The sequence below is a fragment of the Ornithodoros turicata genome, chromosome 1, assembly GCF_037126465.1.
Source record: "Ornithodoros turicata isolate Travis chromosome 1, ASM3712646v1, whole genome shotgun sequence".
NCBI classification, from domain to species: Eukaryota; Metazoa; Arthropoda; class Arachnida; order Ixodida; family Argasidae; genus Ornithodoros; species Ornithodoros turicata.
Window position 1 is genome coordinate 201,521,899 of NC_088201.1, and position 23,414 is coordinate 201,545,312.

The 23,414-nt window shown below is 46.6% G+C and overlaps 1 protein-coding gene across 2 annotated transcripts in view; it reads right to left on the reverse strand.

Moving 5' to 3' along the window:
- Positions 1 to 6,632: 6,632 nt before the first annotated feature.
- The window catches only part of LOC135378947 (uncharacterized), a 342,028-nt gene continuing 325,246 nt past the window's right edge, over positions 6,633 to 23,414 (reverse strand). For both annotated transcript variants that reach the window (XM_064612133.1, XM_064612132.1), the window contains one exon: positions 6,633 to 6,945. In XM_064612133.1, the coding sequence (XP_064468203.1) occupies positions 6,769 to 6,945 (177 nt within the window). In that variant the 3' untranslated portion in view covers positions 6,633 to 6,768. The remainder of the gene's footprint in view (positions 6,946 to 23,414) is intronic.

Below are 23,414 nucleotides of genomic sequence, written 5' to 3' on the forward strand. Positions count from 1 at the left end.
TTTTATATGGCGGGTACCGACACTGACAGTGCAGTTTGGCGTGGTGAAGGCGCCTGCGTGATACAGTCACAGCTTATTAAAGAGAAGGTCAGTGTATGGTATTTTGATTGAAACAAAATAGAATCATCTCTTGATTAATGAAATTGCAATTTACAAGTTCCTTCCTTTTATTAACAGTAGCCTCTGAAACGAAACACATTTCTTTAGTTATCAACCTCCATTTCTGAAATCATGGTAATATTTTGCAGGAATATTGACCGTTCATATACTGCGTGTTAGCTGCATTCGTTGCAATAAAATAAATAATTCATGATCAGCATGTATTATTTTAATATAGAGGTTCACCTATGTCGAAACATGTCGAACAACCAGTGTACCTACGACATTATATTTACAGTCTGACTTTTTCATGTTAAACTCATCTCCTACTGATTATTATCCCGAATCAGCTAAGCCCCAGTTTGGCAGCAACATTATTTCTGTCCGAACTCCAATCGCCTACACGTCTAGGATTTAGTGGCAATGTGAATGCCTATATGTGTTGTAAAATTATTTTAGTGCAAAAAATATTGCAAGGCATATTTGATATCACAACATTTGGCGTTTGTCGCCGTAAATTGTGACAACTGTATATATAACTTCTTTTATCTGAGGTCCCGTTGCTGCGACAGAAGAGAAAAAAAAATGACGCTCATAACCCCCAAATGCATCAACAGCGCCTGATGTCATCCTGATTGGAAAAACTGAAAGACGGCATCTCCATATTTTTCTTCCTATACCTAGAGAACATACTTAACCCAAAAAAAGGCAGACGCAAGTATAGTTTGTTCAAATGTAGAACAGCATCAGCTGTGTAGAACGCAACAGCTGTGGAACAGCATTCACATCTATGTTTGGACATGTCACTTGGCAGCAGTAGCTACATGTCTGCCGACTACTCCGTGAAACAGCTTTGTAAGAATTGTGGAGGACAACCAGCCCCCCCCCCCCTGCCGCCTCTGCGCCTGCGCGCGTGTTGGTCTTCGTTTTAGTTGGTTAACAGAATCGCTCCTGAACAGTCACAGCAATAAACAGTCGTGTGTTCCAGCTGGAGTCATCCTTACCCCGTACGCTTCCCAACAAGCTTATTTTACTGAACAGATTTTCTTTGAACATGAAAGAACTGATGTTCTGAGGCTGGAACAACATAGAAGGGACAAATACATACAAAACCTCAATTTGCTTAAGCTTAGCTCAGTTGGTAGAACCCTGGACCTGTAATCCAGAAGATGTGCGTTCGACTCCTACAGCTGGCTAACCTTTTCAGTGACTTTCATCTTTCATCGTTAATTTCTGTGTTGTAACAAAGCTGTGTGTTGTTCGTTCATTCACCTACATGTTTCCCTCTACTTTCTGCAAGCCAATACCTATTCCCCCGAATCACGCAGGTTTTGATATCGGGCACCGACCTACAGTTCTGTGCCTAGTACCGACAGCATGCGCAATTCATTCGTTTTCCTTTACACCCATGTGTGCAAAGATGCAAAATCTTGATGCTTCTGTTAATAGTTCACTTGCATGGTGCGGCGAGCACGATGATGCGTACTTCGCTGTACTTGAAACGAATGTACAAAAACGAACGCGGAGTTCACGATAAAAGCACAATGTAATAATAATAATAATAATAATAATAATAATAATAATAATAATAATAATTCATTTCACCAATGACACTTAGTGAGGGGATACAGACAAAAAGCTGCAAAAACTGCAGCTTGACGAGGTCTGACCCCCCTTTGTACACTCGACAGATACAACAAAGTCAATGACAAATAGCAAACCAGATGAATTACGGAGTTAGATAATGGTACAATGCATTAAGATGCATAAAACAAAAAAGCTATGAGAACACACGAAATAATATGACTATCCTAGTGAACATGCGATACATGGCCTTTATAGAGCGAATTGAAAGACAGCTGATGTTAATGTTGTTTTGGATATGGGAATTGATATGTCGTGGAAGATTATATGAAACCAACTGTGAGCCATAGTTAGTTCGTGCACACGGTGTGAAGTAGGGCTCATTGTAGCGTAGATGTTAATCTCATGGCTAAATTGGCTAGGGCTAGAAAGATGTGTTTTGCTTTACTGAAGTTACATGTGTAATGGACATACGGTATTTATAGAGATACATGATTCCGATTATGCTAAATTTCGCGAAGAGGGATCCTCTTGGATGTAAAAAGGGAACGTTTGTTATGTGACGAAGTACCTTCTTCTGACACAAAAGTAACCTTTCAAGATTTGTTTGCGTTGTGGTTCCCCAAACTAAGTGACAGTATGTGAGGTGAGGGTAAACCAGTGCGTTATAGGTCATAACGTTTGCCTTAGTTGGAAGGACGTTTCTGTGTCGACCTAAAATGCCGATCACGCGCGATATTTTGTTAGTGATGTAACCGGACGTGTTTATTCCACGACATCGTATCAGTGAACCAGACGCCCAGTGACTTCACCTCCTTGACAAAAGATATCGTGCTTGTACCGATAACAATAGAATCGGAGCAGGAAATAGCCTTATGCAGTGGGTGGAAAACAACAGCCTTGGTTTTAAGGGGGTTAATTATCAAACATTTTTTTGTAGACCACATGTAGAAGGTTGATAAGAAGTTGTTCATCTTTGTTGTTAAATCTGTGAGACACTTCCTTGCAGGAATAGGGCGGTGTCATCAGCATAAGCTACTATCTTAATGTGGTTCGATAAGGCAAACATGTCATTCACATAGATAATGAAAAGCAGTGGACCAAGAATGCTCCCTTGTGGTACACCGGTTGCGATGTGGTGTATTCCCGAACACTGCCCCTGAATATCAACAAAACTGTTTGCGATGCTGAAGATAAGTGCGTATTAATTTTAATGGAACACCGCGGATACCGTAGTGTTCAAGCTTTAAGAAGAGAACACCGTGATTCAGTAAATCGAAAGCCTTGGTGAAATCGATGAACAGACCGAGAGTAATGAGTTTTTCTTAGAACCCGGAAAGGATATATTCTTTCTGGGACAGAAGAGCTAGTTCTGCCGAGCGTTGCTTTTTCAAAAAAATACCGAAACAATGTAAACTCTAAGTTACGTCGCGCGAAGAAGCTACATTACAATTCAGTTTTCGAGAATGTTTCTGCTAAGCCAAATATTGCATGGAAGCGTCTTAAATCAGTCGGGAAAACAGTCGGGAAAACAGCCCTGTCGAGGAGTTGGCCGTAGGTGGAACGGTGCTAACTGGTGCACGGTTAGCTGGAGAGTTGAACACTTTTTTTGCATGCCTATCACACTTACACAATTTCACAGGTACAAGTTCACATCATCCTGGCATACACTCCGTTCCACGCCAAGACAACGGTTTCTTTCTGTTTCCAACAGATTCACAGGAGGTCATTTCAATTTTTAAAAACCTCAAGAATAGTAGTAGTTGTGATAAAGACGGGTTTTAGATCCGCTCAATTAAATTCGTTCTCGATATAATTGCTCCTGTATTAGCTTTTATTTTTAACGAAATAATTTATTCCGGTGTGTTTCCGAAGGACATGCAAATTTCAAAGGTGGTCGTTTTACATAAAGGTGGCGACCCTAATGTTCTCAGTAACTATAGGCCCATATCAATCCTATCAGTATTTTCAAAGGATTGAGAGAAATTAATCCATGGGCGTCTTTTATCATTTTTAACAAATAATTCCATGCTTTCCGATTCTCACTTTGAATGGAAAATAATTAGATCTTCGGCACGCAAAATAACATGACAAAAACGCAAAATACGCATGACGCAAAATATGACACGCAAAGGCAAGCATAACATAAACATGGTTTGAAACCACAGAAGCCACAACTCTACAAATTTCACAAAGCAGTGCAGCTTATTGCAGATCGATTAATAACTTTAAAAAACGTTTCCTCAATTCAGCAATCAACGATTTCGCATAATGTTCGCCTTCGCTCTGCTTACCGTTGACATTCGGTGCACTACGCTTAGCTTGGACCAGTTGGATGGCTTGGACTGAATCTGTAATTCACTTGGATCCAAAGAATGATCCAACTTTGAGCACAGTCTGTCCAGACATGTTATACATTGCGCCAGGTATGGGGGAGGAATTTCTGTGATAACTGAGGACGTCTGATGGCTGCCGCCCGCGTTTGACGAATAGGGGAAATGACTTATGCCCACCTGGCTCGCTGTCACGGAGGATTAAGGAGACCGAACATCGCCCAAACGCAACGCACCTGATTCCTCGAACCCTTTGCCGCTGCAGGGCGGCGCTCGCGTTATCTGGTAGGCTGTTTCACGAACATACACGCTTTGGTAGTGCCTCGAATGCAATCCAAATGCTCTGTGAAGATGACAGTGCAGCGTGAGTTTGAACAACAAACATGCAATCCGTGTGTTTGGCATCGTGTTAGTGGCATTAGTGTTTGACATCGACCGGTGTTAAAGGCATATTAAATTACACTCGAAACATCTATGACCATAGAAGAAAAATGCAAGCGAGCAATATCACGGTCTGCCGCAGAAAACGCGCGTTACGTGATCCCCGCAGAGTGTACTCCAGGCGTTCTCAACCAAAATTTTCAGTACGCCGAACTGCCATTTCTCGCTCGCTCCTTGCTGTAGGTTGATGAAACGTTGTAGGAGATTGGAAATACACCTAGCTCTGGCCTCGTCAACCGCCGTTGACGTGCTACGCTTATTGTGAATGGCACGACGCGTTATATAAGCCCACAAATGGTTGGCCGTCAAGTGGTTCACAAACGCAATCTCGACGGCAAAGGATAGAAAATTTCTTCCTCTATGTTTTAAAATTACACGGGCCCACCTCAATTTGCGTTGCTGATCGGATTTGTCGTTCGAAATCTGGACACGGGTATCATTTTACAGCGTAACTTAATTACGAAGGTACGACCGGGCTGACTGACAGACATTGTATGATGAACCATTTCCACCATTCAATTATAAGAGCCATTAAAAAGTGATTGGCACACTGCTGACATCGCGCTACAATTGCGTAATCGTCCATTCAATGTTTTGTACTTGGCTGCAATATTATTTTAAATCTCGCAGTGGCGTTGGCTTTGGGTCATGATGTTCGCAAGCTCCAGGATATTGTGAAATAATTCCTGTTGTACTTATTTTCTCATTCCTATTCATCTTGCACAATTTTTTAATGTTACTTTCTCTTGAGGTCTCAGCACCGCTGAGTACAAAGTAGTAGATACTGCACTCTTTTTCAATATTTGTGAGCTTTTTGTGGCGAAATACAATCGATCTATCCATATTCCTAAGCTCTGCAGTACCTAGTAGCTCGCCCACGATTGGCACACACCCTTTAAACACGTAGGAACACATACAGACAACACAAGAATATCAAAAGACCAAGTCAGCCTGCATTTTTTGTCTTCGTCGCACTGTTTCTCTGCAGGGCTGTGTAACGTTATCCCCTGTATGGAGGATTACCATTCTGGTCAGGCTGTTCTGAAGGAGCGTGTAGTTTTGAACAAAAACGTGCAGTAGAAAAAAGAAAAGGAATGTGAACTTTGCCGAACATGATCGTGTTTACTTATCAAATTAGTTTCCTGTGTGCGTATGTTGCACAGGAGTTGAGTTTGAAAAGTGCATTACCAAGGCGAGACGCTGCAGAGTTTAGCCTCCCACGCCGCGCGCCCACAAAAGGTTGCAGGAATTCGGGACCATACTTTATACGAGCAGCGTCATGCGAGATCGGTCTCCTTACTTCTCCGCGCTCGCTGTTTCTCCGCGCGGCAGCTTGCTACGGCGCGGCGCCAGCTGTACTCCCTTCGCCGCTCCGTTTAAAATCTCGCTCAAAAAATAAAAGAAAACTCCTCGCATGATGAAGGCAAAATTTCGGTTCCAGACTAGAAAAAATGTTTCCTTTCTGGTGAAATAGAGAGAAAAAATCGTTTCATAGTCCCTTTACGAGTACGAAACCAAGTTTATGCCGTCTTAGGTTATTTCAGTGACAGGTCACATTAGTTTAGTGCGGCTTCCTGGCTTTTTTGGACACTTTCTCTGTAACATGCACACTTAAGACAGCAGCGATGGTGTACTTTCCCCACAGGGGCCCACGACATCCAAAAGACTGAATGCTGTTCTTGCTATAAAGACCAATCGTACTGCATACTCAGCGTCCACCTTTCCCACCATTCCGTTTTGTAAAAGCAAAGAGAAAGAAAAGAAAAAAGTCTTCTTGGTTCGGCCTGACGATCGCCACTTTCCTAAATGCCCGACGTGAATAGGGATGTGATGAAATACGTGACCGAACCAGGAATTTCATAACGGGTCTGGAATCGTTCAGTCGTTTAACAAAATGCTTGATTTTGCCTGTAACAGAGATATGGATAAAAATACCAGGCCGAAGAGGTGAAACAGCGAATCAGATACTCGTCAGGAAGCAGTTGGGGCACTAACCTGAGTTCGTTGCATCCCGACCTCAGGTCTTTAGCGGCCCGGTGTTCCAAAGCGGTGTGTAAACCGTCGACGGGAACCGGATATGTCGGGTTGCTCCCCGTCTACGCCCCGATTGTGCAGCCTTGGCCTTTTACACCTTTGTCAGTCTTATCAGAGGGTCCTCTTTTCAATATTCACAACGAAGACAGATACATTTATTTTAGTACATGGTGAAGACGATGATTAGTGTACATAAGTACTATACAGCTGCGCACAGTTCAGTGAATCGACCTCAGTTTGCTCTCATTTACAGTAAGTAAATTAGTTGGTATGACTCTCAAGTGCAGTCACCGGAGGTAAAGTTGAGTTTCATGAGGTCACGTAACAGTTGAACTGTCTGGTAGTTCCCTGTATACTTGAGGTCACCACAGCCTTTTCCGTCTACGACAGAGAATTCCATGTGCAACATGGTCCATCCGCCAGTGAAGTTGTGCTCCACGGTGAGGTTGCACATCTGTTGCAATAGAATGAAGACACTTATCGATCGCACAAATGCTTTCAAGTAGGCGGTACGTGTGTGAGTAGTATGGCTCAGCAGTAGTGTGCGTGCTAAGGTAAGGTTTTGACAGTGTGCTGAAAACGTGACCAGCTGAACGTTTTCGGTTAGTGCCTGCTTTGCTCGGTTACTTTTTGAACCGCGTGTATCCTATATGCCCCAGATGTAACGGTTTCAGACTTACTTCAAGATTTTCTAAGTTGAGTAAAGACGAAATAATGTGTGCAAGAAAGGTGGCATCAAAAGTTGGTGATATACATAATAATATCCTGTCAATCTACAAACTTATGCGATGAAACTCCCCATTCATTATCTAAAAAAAGTTGTTGTTAGCGCATTAAGGGAATTCATTCATGACCTTGAGTATCAGGAAATGACTATGAACAACCAGACATGATGACAAAGATGACGTTCTGACTACGGTTTGGATACCGGTATCCCCAAATCCCGGGATTTTGCCCTTATTTTTGTCCCTAAATCTCTGTATTTTTCGAGGCCGAATCCCGGGATTTTCGGATAATAAATTTTAGCGTCCTTGACAATGAATACTAAGCCGTGCGGAGTAACTTTTGGTTTGAAGCATCCCTAACTCACCGAAAAATATTATTTGAATCCGAAACCGAGCCACCTGACAGATAGTTTAGTTGCCGACTAATGTGAACCGCGCAAGCCATGGCCGAGATGTGCCCTCAAGTAGTATTAAAACTCCTATAAAGTCACAAAGAGTCTTGTGCATAAGGCTACACACAATACAGCCTGGTTCTCTCTATGTCTTTCTGCACATTCGCTCTTTTTTTTCTTCTTTTTTCGAAAGTTATAAGAGAAAATGAAACAGACTTTTCAGACAACACTACACGGGAACACGACCGTTACTGTGGACGAATAAAGAGGGAGAAATGCAAAGTGTCCCATTCCATTCTGAAAAGCGGAAGACGCGAAAAACGTCATTGATTTTAGCTGCAGCATCAGCATAAGTATCAGTGCTGAGTGTCATGTCTTCCCGTGCACTGCTAACGGCGAGAAGTATCCTGTGATGCAGCAACAAGTATTCCGTAGTAGACGTCAAGAAATGACGCATTATAACACGAAGTCTATGCGAATCCCGACACGGTGGGAGATCAATATAATATGCGGCGAAACTTGTTCCTGGTGACAACATTATTTCTCTTCTTCTTCAACTACAATGCTCCTGTGGGGATGACAGGAACCGTGGGCTGTATCAAATTTGTGATATGGTGGATGTGTAGGTGGATACAGTCATGTGCGGTATACCGTGGATAGTTCCAAAAAATCCCGATCCTGTTCCAGGATCCCCGGATCCACATTTAGAAATCCCGAAATCCCCGGGTTGTAAAAACAGCTCTGGAGTTTGAACGCAAACTCTGACTGTTGTCCCCTGTTGTTTTCCCTAGACGTTTCCGCATACTTAAAGATGCAATGAAATGACCGTTAACACAGCTTGAAACCCTTACTCTTCTGTGAAGCTGTGCAGCAGGAGTCACCATGCAAAATATTTTTGCTCTGCGGTGTATTGTCACTGTGCCACATAGTCTTCAAAAGCAGTTGAGAACACGGAGAAAGACAATTGCCAGGAGGACGCACTCTTACTAGACGTGCTCTCATTTCGCTAGACAGATAACGTCGTTAGTGTCCGCTACCCCATTGAAATGGAGCTCCAAAGGAGAGCTTGGCGCGGCCGGCAAATTCCGGAAGACAGTGGCGAGTTTTCGTCGCGTGCTTTTCAGCAGGGATGGATAACGGACGTGTTTTCGTTAATGTTTGCATTTTCGTTACAGCCTTATTTTCGTTTCCGTTATCAGTTTCTGATAGCAGCTTTTAATTCCCTTTCCGTTACGTTCCCGTTACTGTTTCCGCTAATGGAACGGCTGTTACAGAAATGAAAGAGTACAGCAGGGGCTTGTGGTCAGTGTATATGGCGAACTTGCGGCCTTCCAGGAAGTGCCTGAAGTAGTTCACCGCAAGATACACAGCTAGCAACTCGCGGGAGAAAGTGCCGTAGCGAGTTTCCCTGTCCTTGGGCTTCCTGGAGAACAAGGATAGCAGCCGCCACGAGTTCGAAACCCACTGCTGCAGCACGGCTCCGACGGCAGATGACGATACATTTACCATGATGTTGGTGGGGGCGTCGTGCTGAGGGTGGGCAAGCAGCTTGGCAGTGGACAGAGCGTGATTTGCCTTCTTGAACGCGTCGAAGGCTTTGGGGGACAAGGGGAGCGATGATGAACGGGTCTTCGTTGTTGTGAGTAACGCCTCTAACGGCTTCAAAATGGAAGCGCAGCCGGGTACAAATCTTCTGTAAAAGCTGACTAATCCGAGAAACTCCCGGAGCTTGCGCGAAGATGTCCACTGCGGAAAGTCTTGGATGGCCTGCACGAGAGCAGATAGAGGGATGATACCAGAGCTTGCACTGTGGTAGCCATGAAAATCCAGCTCCGCGACGCCGAACTCGCTCTTCGCGGCGTTGAAGACGATGCCAAATACGCTGAGCCGTGCGAAGAGCGCTCGAAGATGGTCAGTATGCTCCTGTGACGAGAAGCTGGCAATGAGGAGGTCGTCGATGTATGCGAAGACGAACGGAAGACCTCTGATGACCGAGTCGATAAAGCGTTGGAATGTTTGCGCCGTATTCCGCAGGCGAAACGGCATCCGCAGGAACTCAAACAATTCGAATGGAGTAGCGATGGCGGTCTTCGTGATGTCATTGGGTGCCATAGGTATCTGATGGTACGCGCGCACGAGATCAACCTTGGAAAATGTCGTAGCACCGTGAAGATGACCAGTAAAGTCCTGAATGTGGGGAATGGGGTAGTGATCCGGCACGGTGGCCGCGTTCAAAGCCCTATAATCTCCACAAAGGCGCCAGTCCCCTGTCTTTTTGGGCACCATGTGCAGAGCTGATGACCAGGTGCTCAAGGAAGGTCGAATGATGCCGAGGTCGAGCTCATGGGCGAATTCATCTCGAGCCAGTGTCAACTTCTCTGGCGCAAGACGACGCGAGCGAACGCGGGTGGGTGTTCCGGTGGTTACAATATGCTGGGCTACGTCATGCTGCACCGGGCGCTTCCAATCAGGAGGCTGCGTAAGCGCTGGGAACTCGCGCAGAATGGCCTCATAGCGTGAGGTCGGCTGGAGAGTGCGGAACATCGGTCCAAGAATGGGTGTTGCGGACTGCTCGCCGTGGATCACGAGGCCAGTGGTGGCGTCTACTAATCGTCTCCGACGCATGTCAACGAGAAGCCCGAAATGAGTCAGAAAATCTGCTCCGATGCACTGTGCGCATGCACTGCACTGTGCGCAACCTTGATCTGCGCACTGTGTACAGAGATCAGAAGGCTTCAAGAGAGATGCTGCTGGACGTGATAAGGATCATGCGCACAGTGTTCAGAAGGCGCTGAAGGAACAGCTCGCGCATGATGGACTCGTCGAGTGCCGACGCCTGTCGCCCAACAGCTGTTGCATACAGCGAAGTAGCTGTGACGGCTTCCGGTCTCCGAGAACCTCAGCTGTGAGCAGCTGTCGCAGGCGTTCCTGCTCCGAAGCTGTCGTACGCCTGGTCAGTGCGCTCTTGAGTGCGTCATAAGGGTTATCCGCGGGGGGAACGCTGATGACGTCCCGAACCTCCGCGGCTTCACTTGGTCCGAGGGCACCCACGACGTGGTAAAACTTGGTGATCTGAGCCGTTATGCCGCGGAGTGCGAACCGTGCTTCGATGTTCGCAAACCAGAGGAAGGGATCAGCTGGCCAGAATGGGGGAATCTTGATGAATACCGCCTGAACAGGCAGTGAAGGAGAGGGCAGGGACGCTCCCTGGTCAGGAAACCGTCCTGCGCTTGCAGGATTCGAATCGATGGAAGGCCATGAGGGTTCTTTGACCTTCGGGTCACCAAGATGAAGGAATGAACGAGGAGACAACCTTCGTTGGCAAAGATCAGAAGAGAACTGATTCACGTTTATTCGCGCCAGCTCGTAGCTGGCGTCTGCCGTGTGGCGATGAATCGCCATGCTGGGCATCAGGACCTTAAATTTCCCGTCGGGGTACGGAGAAATATGTATTTCCAGCCACAAAACGCTTTTAAGCATGCTTTCAGCATGGTCGGCAGACCAATCCATCCCGAATTTCAGAACCGCTGGATGACCTCTACACTTTATGCACTTCATATCGCTTTCGACATTGTCACACAGAGTCCCACACAACCCGCCAAGTATAAACGATGCAGTGGCAGACGAGGGAAATGCATGAGCGTGTACTTCAGCCAGTGAGGCAGTCAGCCCAGCTCTCTCAGTCCCAGCCAATAGGGCGGGACTGAGACCAGACGTACAAACTTCACATTATGGTATGCCAATAGTGATGCTCCCAAACGATATTGTGATGTGTTGACGATGTGTTTTATGATGAACTAATTGCAAAACCAACCGTTTCAGCTGCCCGTATCACAAGCAGAAATCAACAATATGAGTGGCCTCTCCCCCGTACTGCTGCAGTGAATATCCTGCACATGGTAGGAACATTTTCCTGTAGGTTAGAAGTGCATTGCATATCATAATTCCGTAATCAGCATCACAAATAGAAAAACAAGAAACTCGTACTCGTACTATACCAAGCATTCAATTCCCTCTGTCATTACTTTCTTTCGTTTTCTTTCTCCCAGATATTGTGCGCGAGTAGCTGGTGCTCTTAACGAGTGCCTCCATTTCCAATTTTCTTCTTTTTCATTCCATTCATGTTGCACACATTTCAAAATCTGTAAACAGATTTCTAACACTCTGTACTCATGAAACAATCATGTGCTTTGAAGTAAAAAACGTTATCTCCTGTTTAGATGCCAACGTCTTGCAGCGGAGCAGATGCTTGGCACATCGGTCACAGGTATGTAGCTTTCAACGTTTTCATTTATTTTGTGGCAGATTGCATCTTTTATATGTTGTTTCTTCAGCTAGGTCTCAGGGCGTTAATGCGTGCTGCACGAGGGCTGCCTCAGGAGATCTCCGCACATCGTAAGTGAATACCTCCACTTCTTCTGTAGAGGAGGTGGTCTTTCTCTACATGAGTCCTGACCGGCGATGATGGAATGTCGCAGCGGGCAGATGGTCGTGGCCTCACGCTAGGACGGTGCCGGTAGAATTGGCTGGCAGGCGCAGTGGCGCGCGCCAGCAGAGGCACGTCGTTGCCATCGCCATCCACGGGCCGTCACATCACTGCCCCCCTCAGACGCGGAGCGGTGCATGCGGTTGAGGTGCACGTCGATACCGTGAAGAGAACAATGATGACGGGTCGTAGATGGTGGGCGACTGGGCACACGGCTTGTGCTTGTGGCTGTTGATGCAGCAGCAGCGAGATGGCGGGAACAAGATCACTGCGATCCGGGCGGGTTCCAGTGATGGGATGTGAATGCCGATTGGTTGAGTGGTTGGGTGCTTGAGTAGTTGCTGATTGTGTTGAGTGTCTGCTGAGTGCGATGAGCCCTTGTTGATTGTGCTGAGTGTTTGCTGCCGAGCGTTGATTGTTGCTGAGTGAGTGAGTTGCTGAGTGGACGACAGTACCGCGATCGGTACGACAGCGTGAATGCTGGTTGCCGCCAGAGAAATGCCGGGAAGGTCCATCATGAAGCAGGTGGAGGCCGGAAAGTCAGCTTACTGTGGTCTCCCTGCGGGTCCCCGGTGGAACAGTGGTCCCGGTGCGCCTTGCTGCTAGAGGGTGGTTCACTGCTGGTTTGCCGAAGAATTCGGGATGTGAATGGCCGAATTACGCCGAACATGGTGTTCGTTGTTCGAGTCACCAAATGTAGAGGAGGTGGTCTTCCTCTACATGAGTCCTGACCGGCGATGATGGAATGTCCCAGCGGGCAGATGGTCGTGGCCTCACGCTAGGACGGTGCCGGTAGAACAGGCTGGCAGGCGCAGTGGCACGCGCCAGCAGAGGCACGTCGTTGCCATCGTCGTCCACGGGCCGCCACACTTCCAGCGAAAGGGCACAAAGCAATTTACATCGTTTACTTTAGCCTTTACAGCTCAATTCCTCAGAATGGTGCATACCATGAAGCTTATTCAGGAGCACCACACCGCACGGCTTGACCTCATATTGGCCAAGTTAGCAACGGCACCAACGGAAGGAGCTGCCGAAATGACATCTTGAGGGAGTCATTCTAACCTCGTCAAGAGCTTCTGCGATTCGATGTCTCTTTTTACCATCAGAAAGGCTATAATTGGTACGTTCTGCACAATCGCACGCATACTCCACGCGCATTGTCTACATGTATTTGGGATAAGGTTATGCGTAATATTCTGTTTTCGTCAGTTGAGTAGCTCATGGCTTTTCTGAATGTTGCGGGACACGTTCTTCTGAGATGCGGGCCAGTGACGAAATGTACATCACTAGACTGATGCTGCGTCAATTGATGTCAGATGATGTGGCACAGAACTTCAGCTACAAGGGTCGTAAAGGAAAAAAAAAAGAACTTCAGCGCCCTCAATCTGGGGGAAGATTGTCATCTGTATGTACTCTACTCCGCATACTAAGGTGCTTATAACGCTCAAATCATCCATTTGCATCCTTGAAATTGTCTTGCATGTTCTCACGCATGCTCAAACCACTAGCATGTTGTCCGCTGAAAAGGTTCAGCCAGCCAGTGTATAAATTTGTGGATGGATTATTTGCCTCCTGTAAACCTGTTTTCTCTCATGGGGTGTGAGATCCGCAGTGGTACGTAATAGTTACTTGAGCACCACAGTAATAATAAAGTTGTAATAAAGTAATTGTAGGTAATAAACATGTTGTTCTTGAGTACTACATCCAGTATAGCATTTTTTCTTTGGTACAGATCTCTATTGAAATCAACATTTATGCATCCGAGTTGCAATGCGAAACTTTTTCGCAGCCAGTAGATGTGCTTTCCAAAAGTGCTGAGGGGAGTTATACTATGATATTTTCTGGAGCATAGTTTATCCAATTGAAGCACTGTACAAATATTCCCTTCTGATCTGACTTGAAACGTTGTTCCCTAAAGGGACTATGACATTTCCCACACCCCCATACTTTTTTTCGCTGGAAACTGGTCTTCTCGACGACAAACTAATATGCCATAATTTTTTCCGGACGAAATCGCTCCTCTCCGTGAGAAGCGCGCGCTGGAAATGTCTCTTCCGCGTTCCTCCTCTCGCGTGCACATTCTCCCTTCGATGGTGTAACTGCAGGGACCGCACTTCTGTGCACCGTTACGTCACCGGTGTAGCACAATGGCAAGTAATGCTGCGAGCCCGCTGTGACTGTCGCCGTCCAGTCCAGTCGCACAGATAGAAGGTCACAAGGTCTCTGGTCGCGTCTGAGGGTTGGAGTTGAAGCATTACGTTTTCTTGGTTGGAGGCGTTCGGATAACAGCTATAATGAACAGCTTTTTGCGTGTGAATCGTTTGCTACTGTTGAGCTGGCAAGTATGACATGTGAGCTGCACTTTTTAATCGAATGTATTCGTCCTCTGCTCTGCGGTCGTTCACAACAAGGAACTCAAGTACCTCCGTGGCTTTGAGAGTTTCGCTGACGACTTACGTGGGCCTCTAGCGATTCACCGCAACGTGTATTGGTTGTATCGCCGTCACCAATGGAAAGTGTCTGGTGGGGTCTTGGCGTTGCAGTTATATTTACGTCAGTTGCAGTTACGTTTACGTGTTGGCAATCTGACAACAAAGGAAGTGCGTTGTGAAGTGCGACTGCTATATTTGAAAGATGCCCCCTTCGTTGCTCGATTTGATTGCACGAATTATCCTAAAAGACTGGGTGGTCTAATGTGTTGTTTTTCTTTGTTTCAACTCGTGTTCTTCGACATCATTACTGTTACTTTTCAAAGCAGCTTCCCGTCTTCATGCTATTCTGATTTACTCTGCATTTATTGTTCTACAGATGGCTGTATTTCCTTCCGTCGAAGGACTTGTTGTTTGCCGAAGAATATGTTTCACGCAAGAATTTATTTATGAGCACGTCACGTATTCTGTATTCAATGTTGAGCACGTCGTAAATCTGAACATTTAGCATTGCCAACTACCATGCCTACAGAAAGTCAGCTGCAGCGTATTGTGTAAGAGTATTCTGCACATCGCGTATATTTCTGATTATTGTTTGTCGTTTAACAAATTTATTGTTCAACCAGGTTTCCAATACTGTGTAATACATCCATAACCCTAAGACTGGAGGACACAATCTAACGACACCAGTTCGCCTACTTCATTGCCATCTTATATTTTTGTGTTACACAAGCTTGAGGTCACCAGTTGAGGTAACTGGAAAGAAGCAAAAACCCCCAGTAGCCACGTAGAATGCCCTATATTTTGCAATTAAAAAAAGACAAGTAATTGGTACTATTTCAAGTAAACTGCTTGTTGCTGCTGCAAGTAAACTGCCGCTTCTGGCAGAAATCTGCTTTCTTTGTGAAAGATCTGTTTCATTTGCCACCGGGACAGAGTCATCAGCTGTGCAGGGTCCTCCGAGGGTGTGCGTCAAGGACCAGGGTATCAGGCTCAAACAGCTGAAATGTCGACGTTTAGCTCAAATTGTACAATAACTAAGACCTAACATCTACATATACATATTATAGCTATACATGCATAATTTTTATTTTTAATAGAACACAGGATGTGTTCTATTTTACACTGTCACACAGCTCATCTAACAAGTGTATTGGCACCAGTGTTACCAGCAAATAAGGGCTGAAGTAGCTGCACGGCCTTGCAGGATGCCCAGAGCAAGTTGAAATGGTTAAACACAACAGTACACCACTGGTATGAATATGGTTGGTAGGGTTGGTAATATGAAACAAAGCGCAGAGTTGTAGCAGGAACAAAATCTCATGAGGACATAGTGGATCAAAGGTAGGTTTCTTTAATTTAGAGGTGACCTGCAGAGCACTTGCTGGAGTTGTCCTGGCATGCTACCCTGGTGAAAGACTTCAGCTGCCATACACATGGGCTGCCCTGATATTGAGAGAAGAAAATAATACAGTATAATAAATATATAATAATAAAAAATATATAATGTATAAAAATATATAATAAATAAATAAAATAACTCCAGTTCCAGTGAATGCAAAGGATGTAATCTAACTGAGCAATGATTATAAGATAAGAAGTGTAAACAAAAAAATGTCCCCCTCAATATCATATTTGGGCTCATGATAAAGCAAACTGTAAATCAAATAACAAAAAAGGCAAAAAAAGCCTGTGAACAATATACAGAGCCCGAATGGTAGGCAAGATACTGCATGAAAGAGGAATCTGGAAAGAGGGTGCACATCATTTCTCTGTCCTGAATAGTGGGTTACAATGATCATGCTGCCTCACCAAAGGGTTTCAGGTTCCGCTGAGGAAGTCACCTGTAAACATGAAAGCAGATGAGTGAAGAGAAGAAAACGGATACGTATGTTCAACCTATTACATAAATATGATGTTGAAGTATGGTTTCTAAGATTATGCTAAACGAAGTGTACCTTTATCAACAGTGCACCACCTGAGTTTAGGGACTAGATTCGGTAACTTCTATTTTATTTATTTTTTTACTCTCTCTGTGCCGTAAGCGGCGGCAAGGTTCAGTCACGCAGATGAGAATTAACCCATTTACGCAATCCTGAAATCTATGATAGCATTTGAACCACACGGACTGAGAGACCTTTGTTAGCCCCAATAACGAAAAATACTCACACCTTTGCGCCGTTTAGGTGGATGTTCTTTTCCCGGGATGGACAGGTACTGTGATGGCGCTACACCTTGATTCAGACGACACTGAGCTCGTTATCCAGTACGTTGAAGAGATTCAGCGTACCCTTCGTAAATTCGATCATGCAAATGCCCGCTACAAACAGAGCAGTCGATGGCACCACATCGCCTTTCCACTCCGGCGGCCCGATTGCTTCGTGGCATCAAAAGCTGTCCGTCTCGTTACTGGAAAGCATGAGACATTGGATACCAGGCCAATATTGACGTAAATTCGGGCAACTAACTATCCAACATCGTCTCGGCATGTCGACGAAAACCACAGGATGCGACTGCGATAGACTGCGACCATCGCGCGGAAGCTGCCGTCATGGATATTTCCACTCCCGATGAACGCATACGCTGGATCCTACGGCGCATGCTCCTGGCGGGACACGGGATCCTTCGGCTCGGCAACACGTCACGATGACGTGTTGCCGAGCCGGCCGTGGTCCCGTCAAGTTGCTCGCTGTGTCTCCGCTCGGCAGCCCCCACGGCACGGCGCCAGCTGTCCTCCCTTCGCCGCTCAGTTTAAATTCGCTCCCGAGAATACTCCTCGCCTAATGAAGGTAAAATTTTGGACCTAGACTCGGAAAAGGGTTTTCTTTCTGATGAAAACGAGAAAAAATCATTTTATAGTCCCTTTAGGACTCTATTATGCGAGGGAATAGTCGAGAACTTTTGTGATGTACAGTATGTCCCAGCCACGTATGATGGAACGAGTAATGCAACAAGAAAATGCGATAAATGTTTTCTATTGAGAACAGTTGTTGAATGTTGTATGCTTATTCACATGTATCTTTCCTTGAGACAAATTAATTAGCTGTGAGTAAGTGCCCCATAATGCCTTGCGCAGACGATGTTCGCAGCAAAAAGATCGCGAAATTAACAGAATACGAAATAATACCAGAGGTGTAAATCTGTTTTACGCGAGTTTTGTGCATCTCGATAGAGTAGCGTCCATATGTATGTGAAAAAAAAAAGTCCACCTTTTCTGTAGATTTCCAAGGTGTAACACGGTGGATTTTTCTTGAAAAAATAAAATAAAAGTGTACCTTGACTGAGACACGGAAGTAGGTGTTTCTCAACCCAGTCTAAACCTTGTGGTTGACACATTGACCCTATATAATAAGTGAAAAAAGTTTGCTTTGCTATCCCTAGGTTACTTCTTAGCAGCATAGAGGGAAAAAACGGGTAGGCAGATCAACAAGGTTTAGCAGCTGCTGTTCGCTTAAAACGCTTCCCCTGTTTTAAAGCCGGGGTTCACATTAGCTGGGACACCTTGTATATAAACATTTCTCAGTTTGCTGTTCAACCCACCCATTTACTATTTTTTCTGCCGAGAGAGATGAGAGAAGTTTCTCGTTTTTAGTACGTGTTGTGTACAAGGCCATTTGTGCTCAGGAAATAAATACCTTTTGCTGATATTCGAAACCAGTAGTTTCAGTGCTCTTCACCATTCTGAGCGGCTAGCGGAAGGAGGGGCTAGCGCGATCTCTGGGCTGCATGCATGCTTCACTGCAATACCTCAAAACACGCACGCAGTATCATCCTACTCGGGTGATCACCGGATAGCTTGCAGGGACGTTACTGGGGTGGCCAAGCTGTGCGTTTTTCGGAGTTTTTTCGGGGATTGGCATTCCTACCGGGAACGAGCGCATCGTCCCAATGCGTGGTTCGGGGTTCATCGCAGGTATGGATTTTAGTTTGCTGGGATACAACGAGAGGAAAGGGAAGCAGCGGAGCACTACACAGTGTACCCTCACCCTGTTAGATACGAAAACGAGGAAGAAAAAAAAAAAAAGTTCGGTGGAGCGATATGGACTATTCCCAGTCTCTCTGAGCAGTGTTCGCACTTTGCCGGAAAGACTCTTGATAGCGCCACCTGGGAGGAGAGCGCCACACCTGTGACATTAAGTGTCCTGTGTCGCCGACGAAAGAGCATGCAGGTAAGAAACTAAAGAGAGGGCTATAAACGCGGAGGGCCGTGGGACCCCTCTACCGGTCGCTCCTGACAATGCCACGCCCATCTAGTTGCCCGGTCACGTGATCCCCCATGTTTAGGTGTTATGGCGGTCTGCGCAGAGGTTTGAAAGTTTAACAAACTTCATCTTTAGCAAAGCTCTGACCTTCAAGGAGTCCATTTGCGCAACACTTTGACGGTTATGGGGTGTTTCAACACTTGCTGCGTGACAAATCACAGCAAAAGTTCAGCAACGCAGAAGAGAAGCAAAGAAGCAATGGCACCATGACGTGCGCACAACCTCTACCAATTTAGTGGTCCGTGACTTCCACACCGAGATTGTCTATTTTGTGTTTCAACGGATATGATAACTTGTAACCCAAAGAGGTTATGAAAGCGGAAGCAAGTTAATCGGCCGCTGCTCATCTCTGTATTCAGGTAAGATACGCCACGGGCACGAAGGACGCCATGTTTTATGACGTGTTGCCTGGACGTTTATGGGTCACGTGTGTGGGCAACTAAGCACACTGCCATGCGCAGGTCACAGCACCCCGGCTTGAATCCGGAGAGGCCCGCTTAGGTCATCTCTTTAGTTTCTTATCTGCACGGGAAAGAGGTCACTCTCCAAGCATTGTCTTTCTCCGTGGACGAGCGGCACTCGCATGACGTAGAATCGGTTCTGTGCTTTTTTGTATTTGTTTTTGTTTCCTTCTCAGCTCACGCGCCGCTTATATATTGCTTGAGCTCGTCCCGCCATGAGCTTCTTGCAACAGGATAGTTTCTTTTTTCTTTTTTCTATGCGTAGAGCCTTGTGTGTGCTCTGTAGGTCGCCTGTGCTCATTGTTGTTTCACAGCAGGTCATTTATTTGTTGCAAAACAAGCCTCATCAGAAAACAAATACTGTTTTGTTTCGGGGCCTTAGCCCCCCGGAACTTTCCGGGTGGCTAGGGCCCTTCCAGGAATGACAGAAAGGCAAGGGTGCAGGCCTGCTGGTAGATGTCGGAAAAATAAAACCCGAGAAAGGGACAGAGGAGGGACGAACGTGTCGTGTCGTCCCTCCTCTTTCCCTTTCTCGGGTTTCATTTTTCCCCCTCCAGAAAGACTACCCAGCTGACACTGAAGATGAACGTTTCGAGGGATATCCCAAGAGTGGCGCATTTCATGCGAATGACCATAAAAATCCTGTAAAAGTTTGCCTTACAGCGTCACAACATAGAATTTTCAACACCACGCCGGGCATTGTGCATGAAAAGAGGGGGGGAGGGTCTTGCACGACCCCGTCTGGTACATTGCAAACTACACCTGAAAAGCGCCTATGTTTTGGGGGATCACGTTAGTACTCCTTTCAGGTAATGAACTGCCCTAATGCTTCACACCAGCTCGCTTATTGATGTCCTTTCTTCGTTGTAGGTATGTTCGACGCCACATAATTCTTCTTTAATTGCAGAATCCAGTGCCGGTAAGCACATGGCCTCATTGAAACAACAGCGACCAAATAGTAGCCGTGGGTTCTTGAATGAGAAAGAAATGCATCGTTCGAATTCATATAGTCAACGGGGCCGAGGAGACCTCAGTCTAGGGACGAGCACAACACATAAATCTATCGCATATTAGTGAAGCTACGCCACTATTTCATGTAGTATTTTTACTACCGTGGTGGTTGCTACCGGGGTCTCTGGGACGTGGTCAGTGTCGCCATCATGCGGCTACTCCATGAACTGTCCTTAGTGCGGATGCACGGCTGGAGCCTCTAAGTGCCTTGGGGTCAAGGTCAACAAGGAACCTGGCGCTCATTAGCTTTTTGTGCATTACTTGTTGGCATTGATATCGAGTTATCGCACCTCCACGCACCTGTACCAATCAGAGGATAGGTTGACACGGCAGTGTCCGAAATGATTTTGTCCAATACGTTGGTACAATAGCTTTCTGTGGCATTCATGTACCTGCAGCTATTGGAACGTTTCAAGAAGCATTCCAACAACGCACAGCTGACAGAATGCACGATTGTGGAGAGGCGCATTGGTAGGTGCTTCATCGGAAAATATTTTTTCCTTGTGCAGACAACAGTGGCTCTCTAAATACTCACAGAATGCACTCTCGATACAAAATGAGTTTTTACAACGGCTGTCGTCCCGAGGCAATTCCCTTCATAGATTATAGCGACCATGTCATAAGCAGTCCTTCCTAAAGCAGCATTTGGAGGCTAGCAGTCGCGCTACTCATATCGGCCCGGTTAATGCTTCCTCAATTTCTACAATACTTTGTGTTCAGCTTATCTTATTGTACAACTAGCGGATGCCCCACGAGAGATGCTTCCTTCAAAAGTTGATTGCCATCATCATTCTACGCGTTTTCATTGGAGCTGTTGCTATCGGCTGCTCCGGTGTTCGTATCTATGTCTGCTTGTGGGTGTTCAAAATTCAAATTTCCTTTGTCCAATCATGATGTAGATCTCGCGGGCCGATGTGTAGCGCTCCTAGTGCAGCGTGCGGACAGGCTTCTTATACGGGTTGCCGATTATAACGTGGTCGTTATAATCAAATAGGCCGTGCCGCTGCCCTCATTCTTTTCTATTGGGTCCACTCTGGTAGAGGTAGAGTCAGCAGTCTTATACAGGTGCGTCGTGAGGCTGGTTTTCGGTTCGTGCTCTACACCTGTTCCCAGTAAGCCATTAATATACCCATGATATCCCTACATCCCGAACGTACTGAATATTTGAATGTCCATGCGATACCTATAGGACATTCACGTTTCGGATTTAGGAAGGACAATCACGTTTCGGTTTTACTAAGTAAGTACCAGATGCCCCAGGTACGTCTGCAGAAAAATTACCGCCAGAATTGTTGTGCAGATTGTCATTGAAATGCGACAGCATTTAGAAGCTCATTGCTCGCATTGTCCGACAATGGACAGTAGAAGCCTGTGAAGACTAAAATTAAAGCTATCGTACCTCACCATCACTACCTTGACTATCCTCATAACGAATACGCAATCTATAACACTTCGCGTGCGGGTTGTGGTAATTTATCCTCACTAACTAGTCGAAGCTTTCCTTCATAAAATCCACGAACCAGTTGTTCTCGGTCACCTTAGTGTCTATACTGAAGGCTACCATGGCAATCATGAACGTGTGTGTTCCTTCAATTTCTCTATGAAGGTGTTGCTTGCAATGTAATAGGAGAGTTTGGCTAGAAGGAACTTCTCGATCTTGTCTTGAGGGAATACCGGCGTACTGTATGCAGCACGATGAGGCTCAGGGAGCATCCATGGTCCACTTGTACATGAATATAGGTGAGGTAACTTCGCCAATCATACTGGCGACTACCGTCGTACAGAGAACATCCCAGTGAAGGACCCTGTGCTCGTGTGTTTTCCGCGGTGGATAGTTCGCAACTGCCATATTCGCAGATCAGGAGGGACTGCATAACACCCCCTCTACTGAGGCGGCCCGTGGAAGACGATGAAGAGGCGCCTCTGCTGCCACTTGCTACGGCACTGGCACGACAATTCTACCAGCACCGTCCTGGCGTGAGGCCACGTCCATCTGCTCGCTGGGACATTCCATCATCGCCGGTCAGGACTCATGTAGAGGAACACCACCTTCAAAACATTTGGTGACCAGAACAAAGAACACCATGTTCAGCGAAATTCGGCCCAGTACCATCCCAAATTTCCTCAAGACCGCATTCCAATCCATCTCCCAAGTTACGGTGCATCTTTCCCCCGAGGACCCGCTAGGCGACAACGTCAATTCACCGCGGTTCACTCAACCTACATCATATGGCAAGTCGCCACGCCTGGCCGCGCACCATGGTTCGCTCATCTACCCAGCTCACGTCACCATGGTGACATCGGCCTAACTGCCTGCTCTCCAATTCGGCCCACCCCTGGAACCCTCTCGGCCAGCTGTTGTCCGCACCATTCATCCCGCCACTTCTGCCCACTCAGCACAAGACGCAAGTCCAGCCGCCCCTGTTCCACGTGTCGCCCCTCTTTGTTGTCTTCAATGTCGACGCGGACCTCAACCGCTTGCTCAACAGCGCTCGGTGTCTGAGGGGGAGTAATGTCGCGGCCCGAGGACGACGATGAACACGTGCCCGTGCTGGCGCACGCCACTGCGCCTGTCAGCCAGTTCTACCGGCATCATCCTAGCGTGAGGCCACGTCCATCTGACCGCTGGGACATTCCATCATCGCCGGTCAGGACTCATGTAGAGGAACACCACCACCTGTACATTTGGTGACCCGAACAACGACCATCATGTTCGGCGTAATTCGGCTTCCTACCTTCCCAAATTTCACAACGACGGCTATTATCCTGCAGCCACATTCGCTCACCTCCTCAAGACAGCAGACGATGGCGCTAGGGCCGGCCTAACGTTAGTCACCGAGTACATCTCGCCACCGGGGCTCGTAGTGGGGGGCTACGCTCGATTCATCTGACCTGCCACACTCTGGCTTCAACGCCCTGAACCGGTCACGGTACGCCGTGGTCCCACAATCTTCTCAAGCCTCCATGTACTTCGCGAAGGCACCCCCGGACATCACCAGTAACCCTTCACTGGCGCAGCAGGACGACGCACAGCGCGCTACATCGACCGTCCGCAACAGCGTCCTACAACGAAGGCCCACGCCAGCTATCCTGCTGCGCCTGCTGCCACGAACTCAAGCCGTATGTCAGGCTTCCCCACGTCCACGTCCCGTCGTCA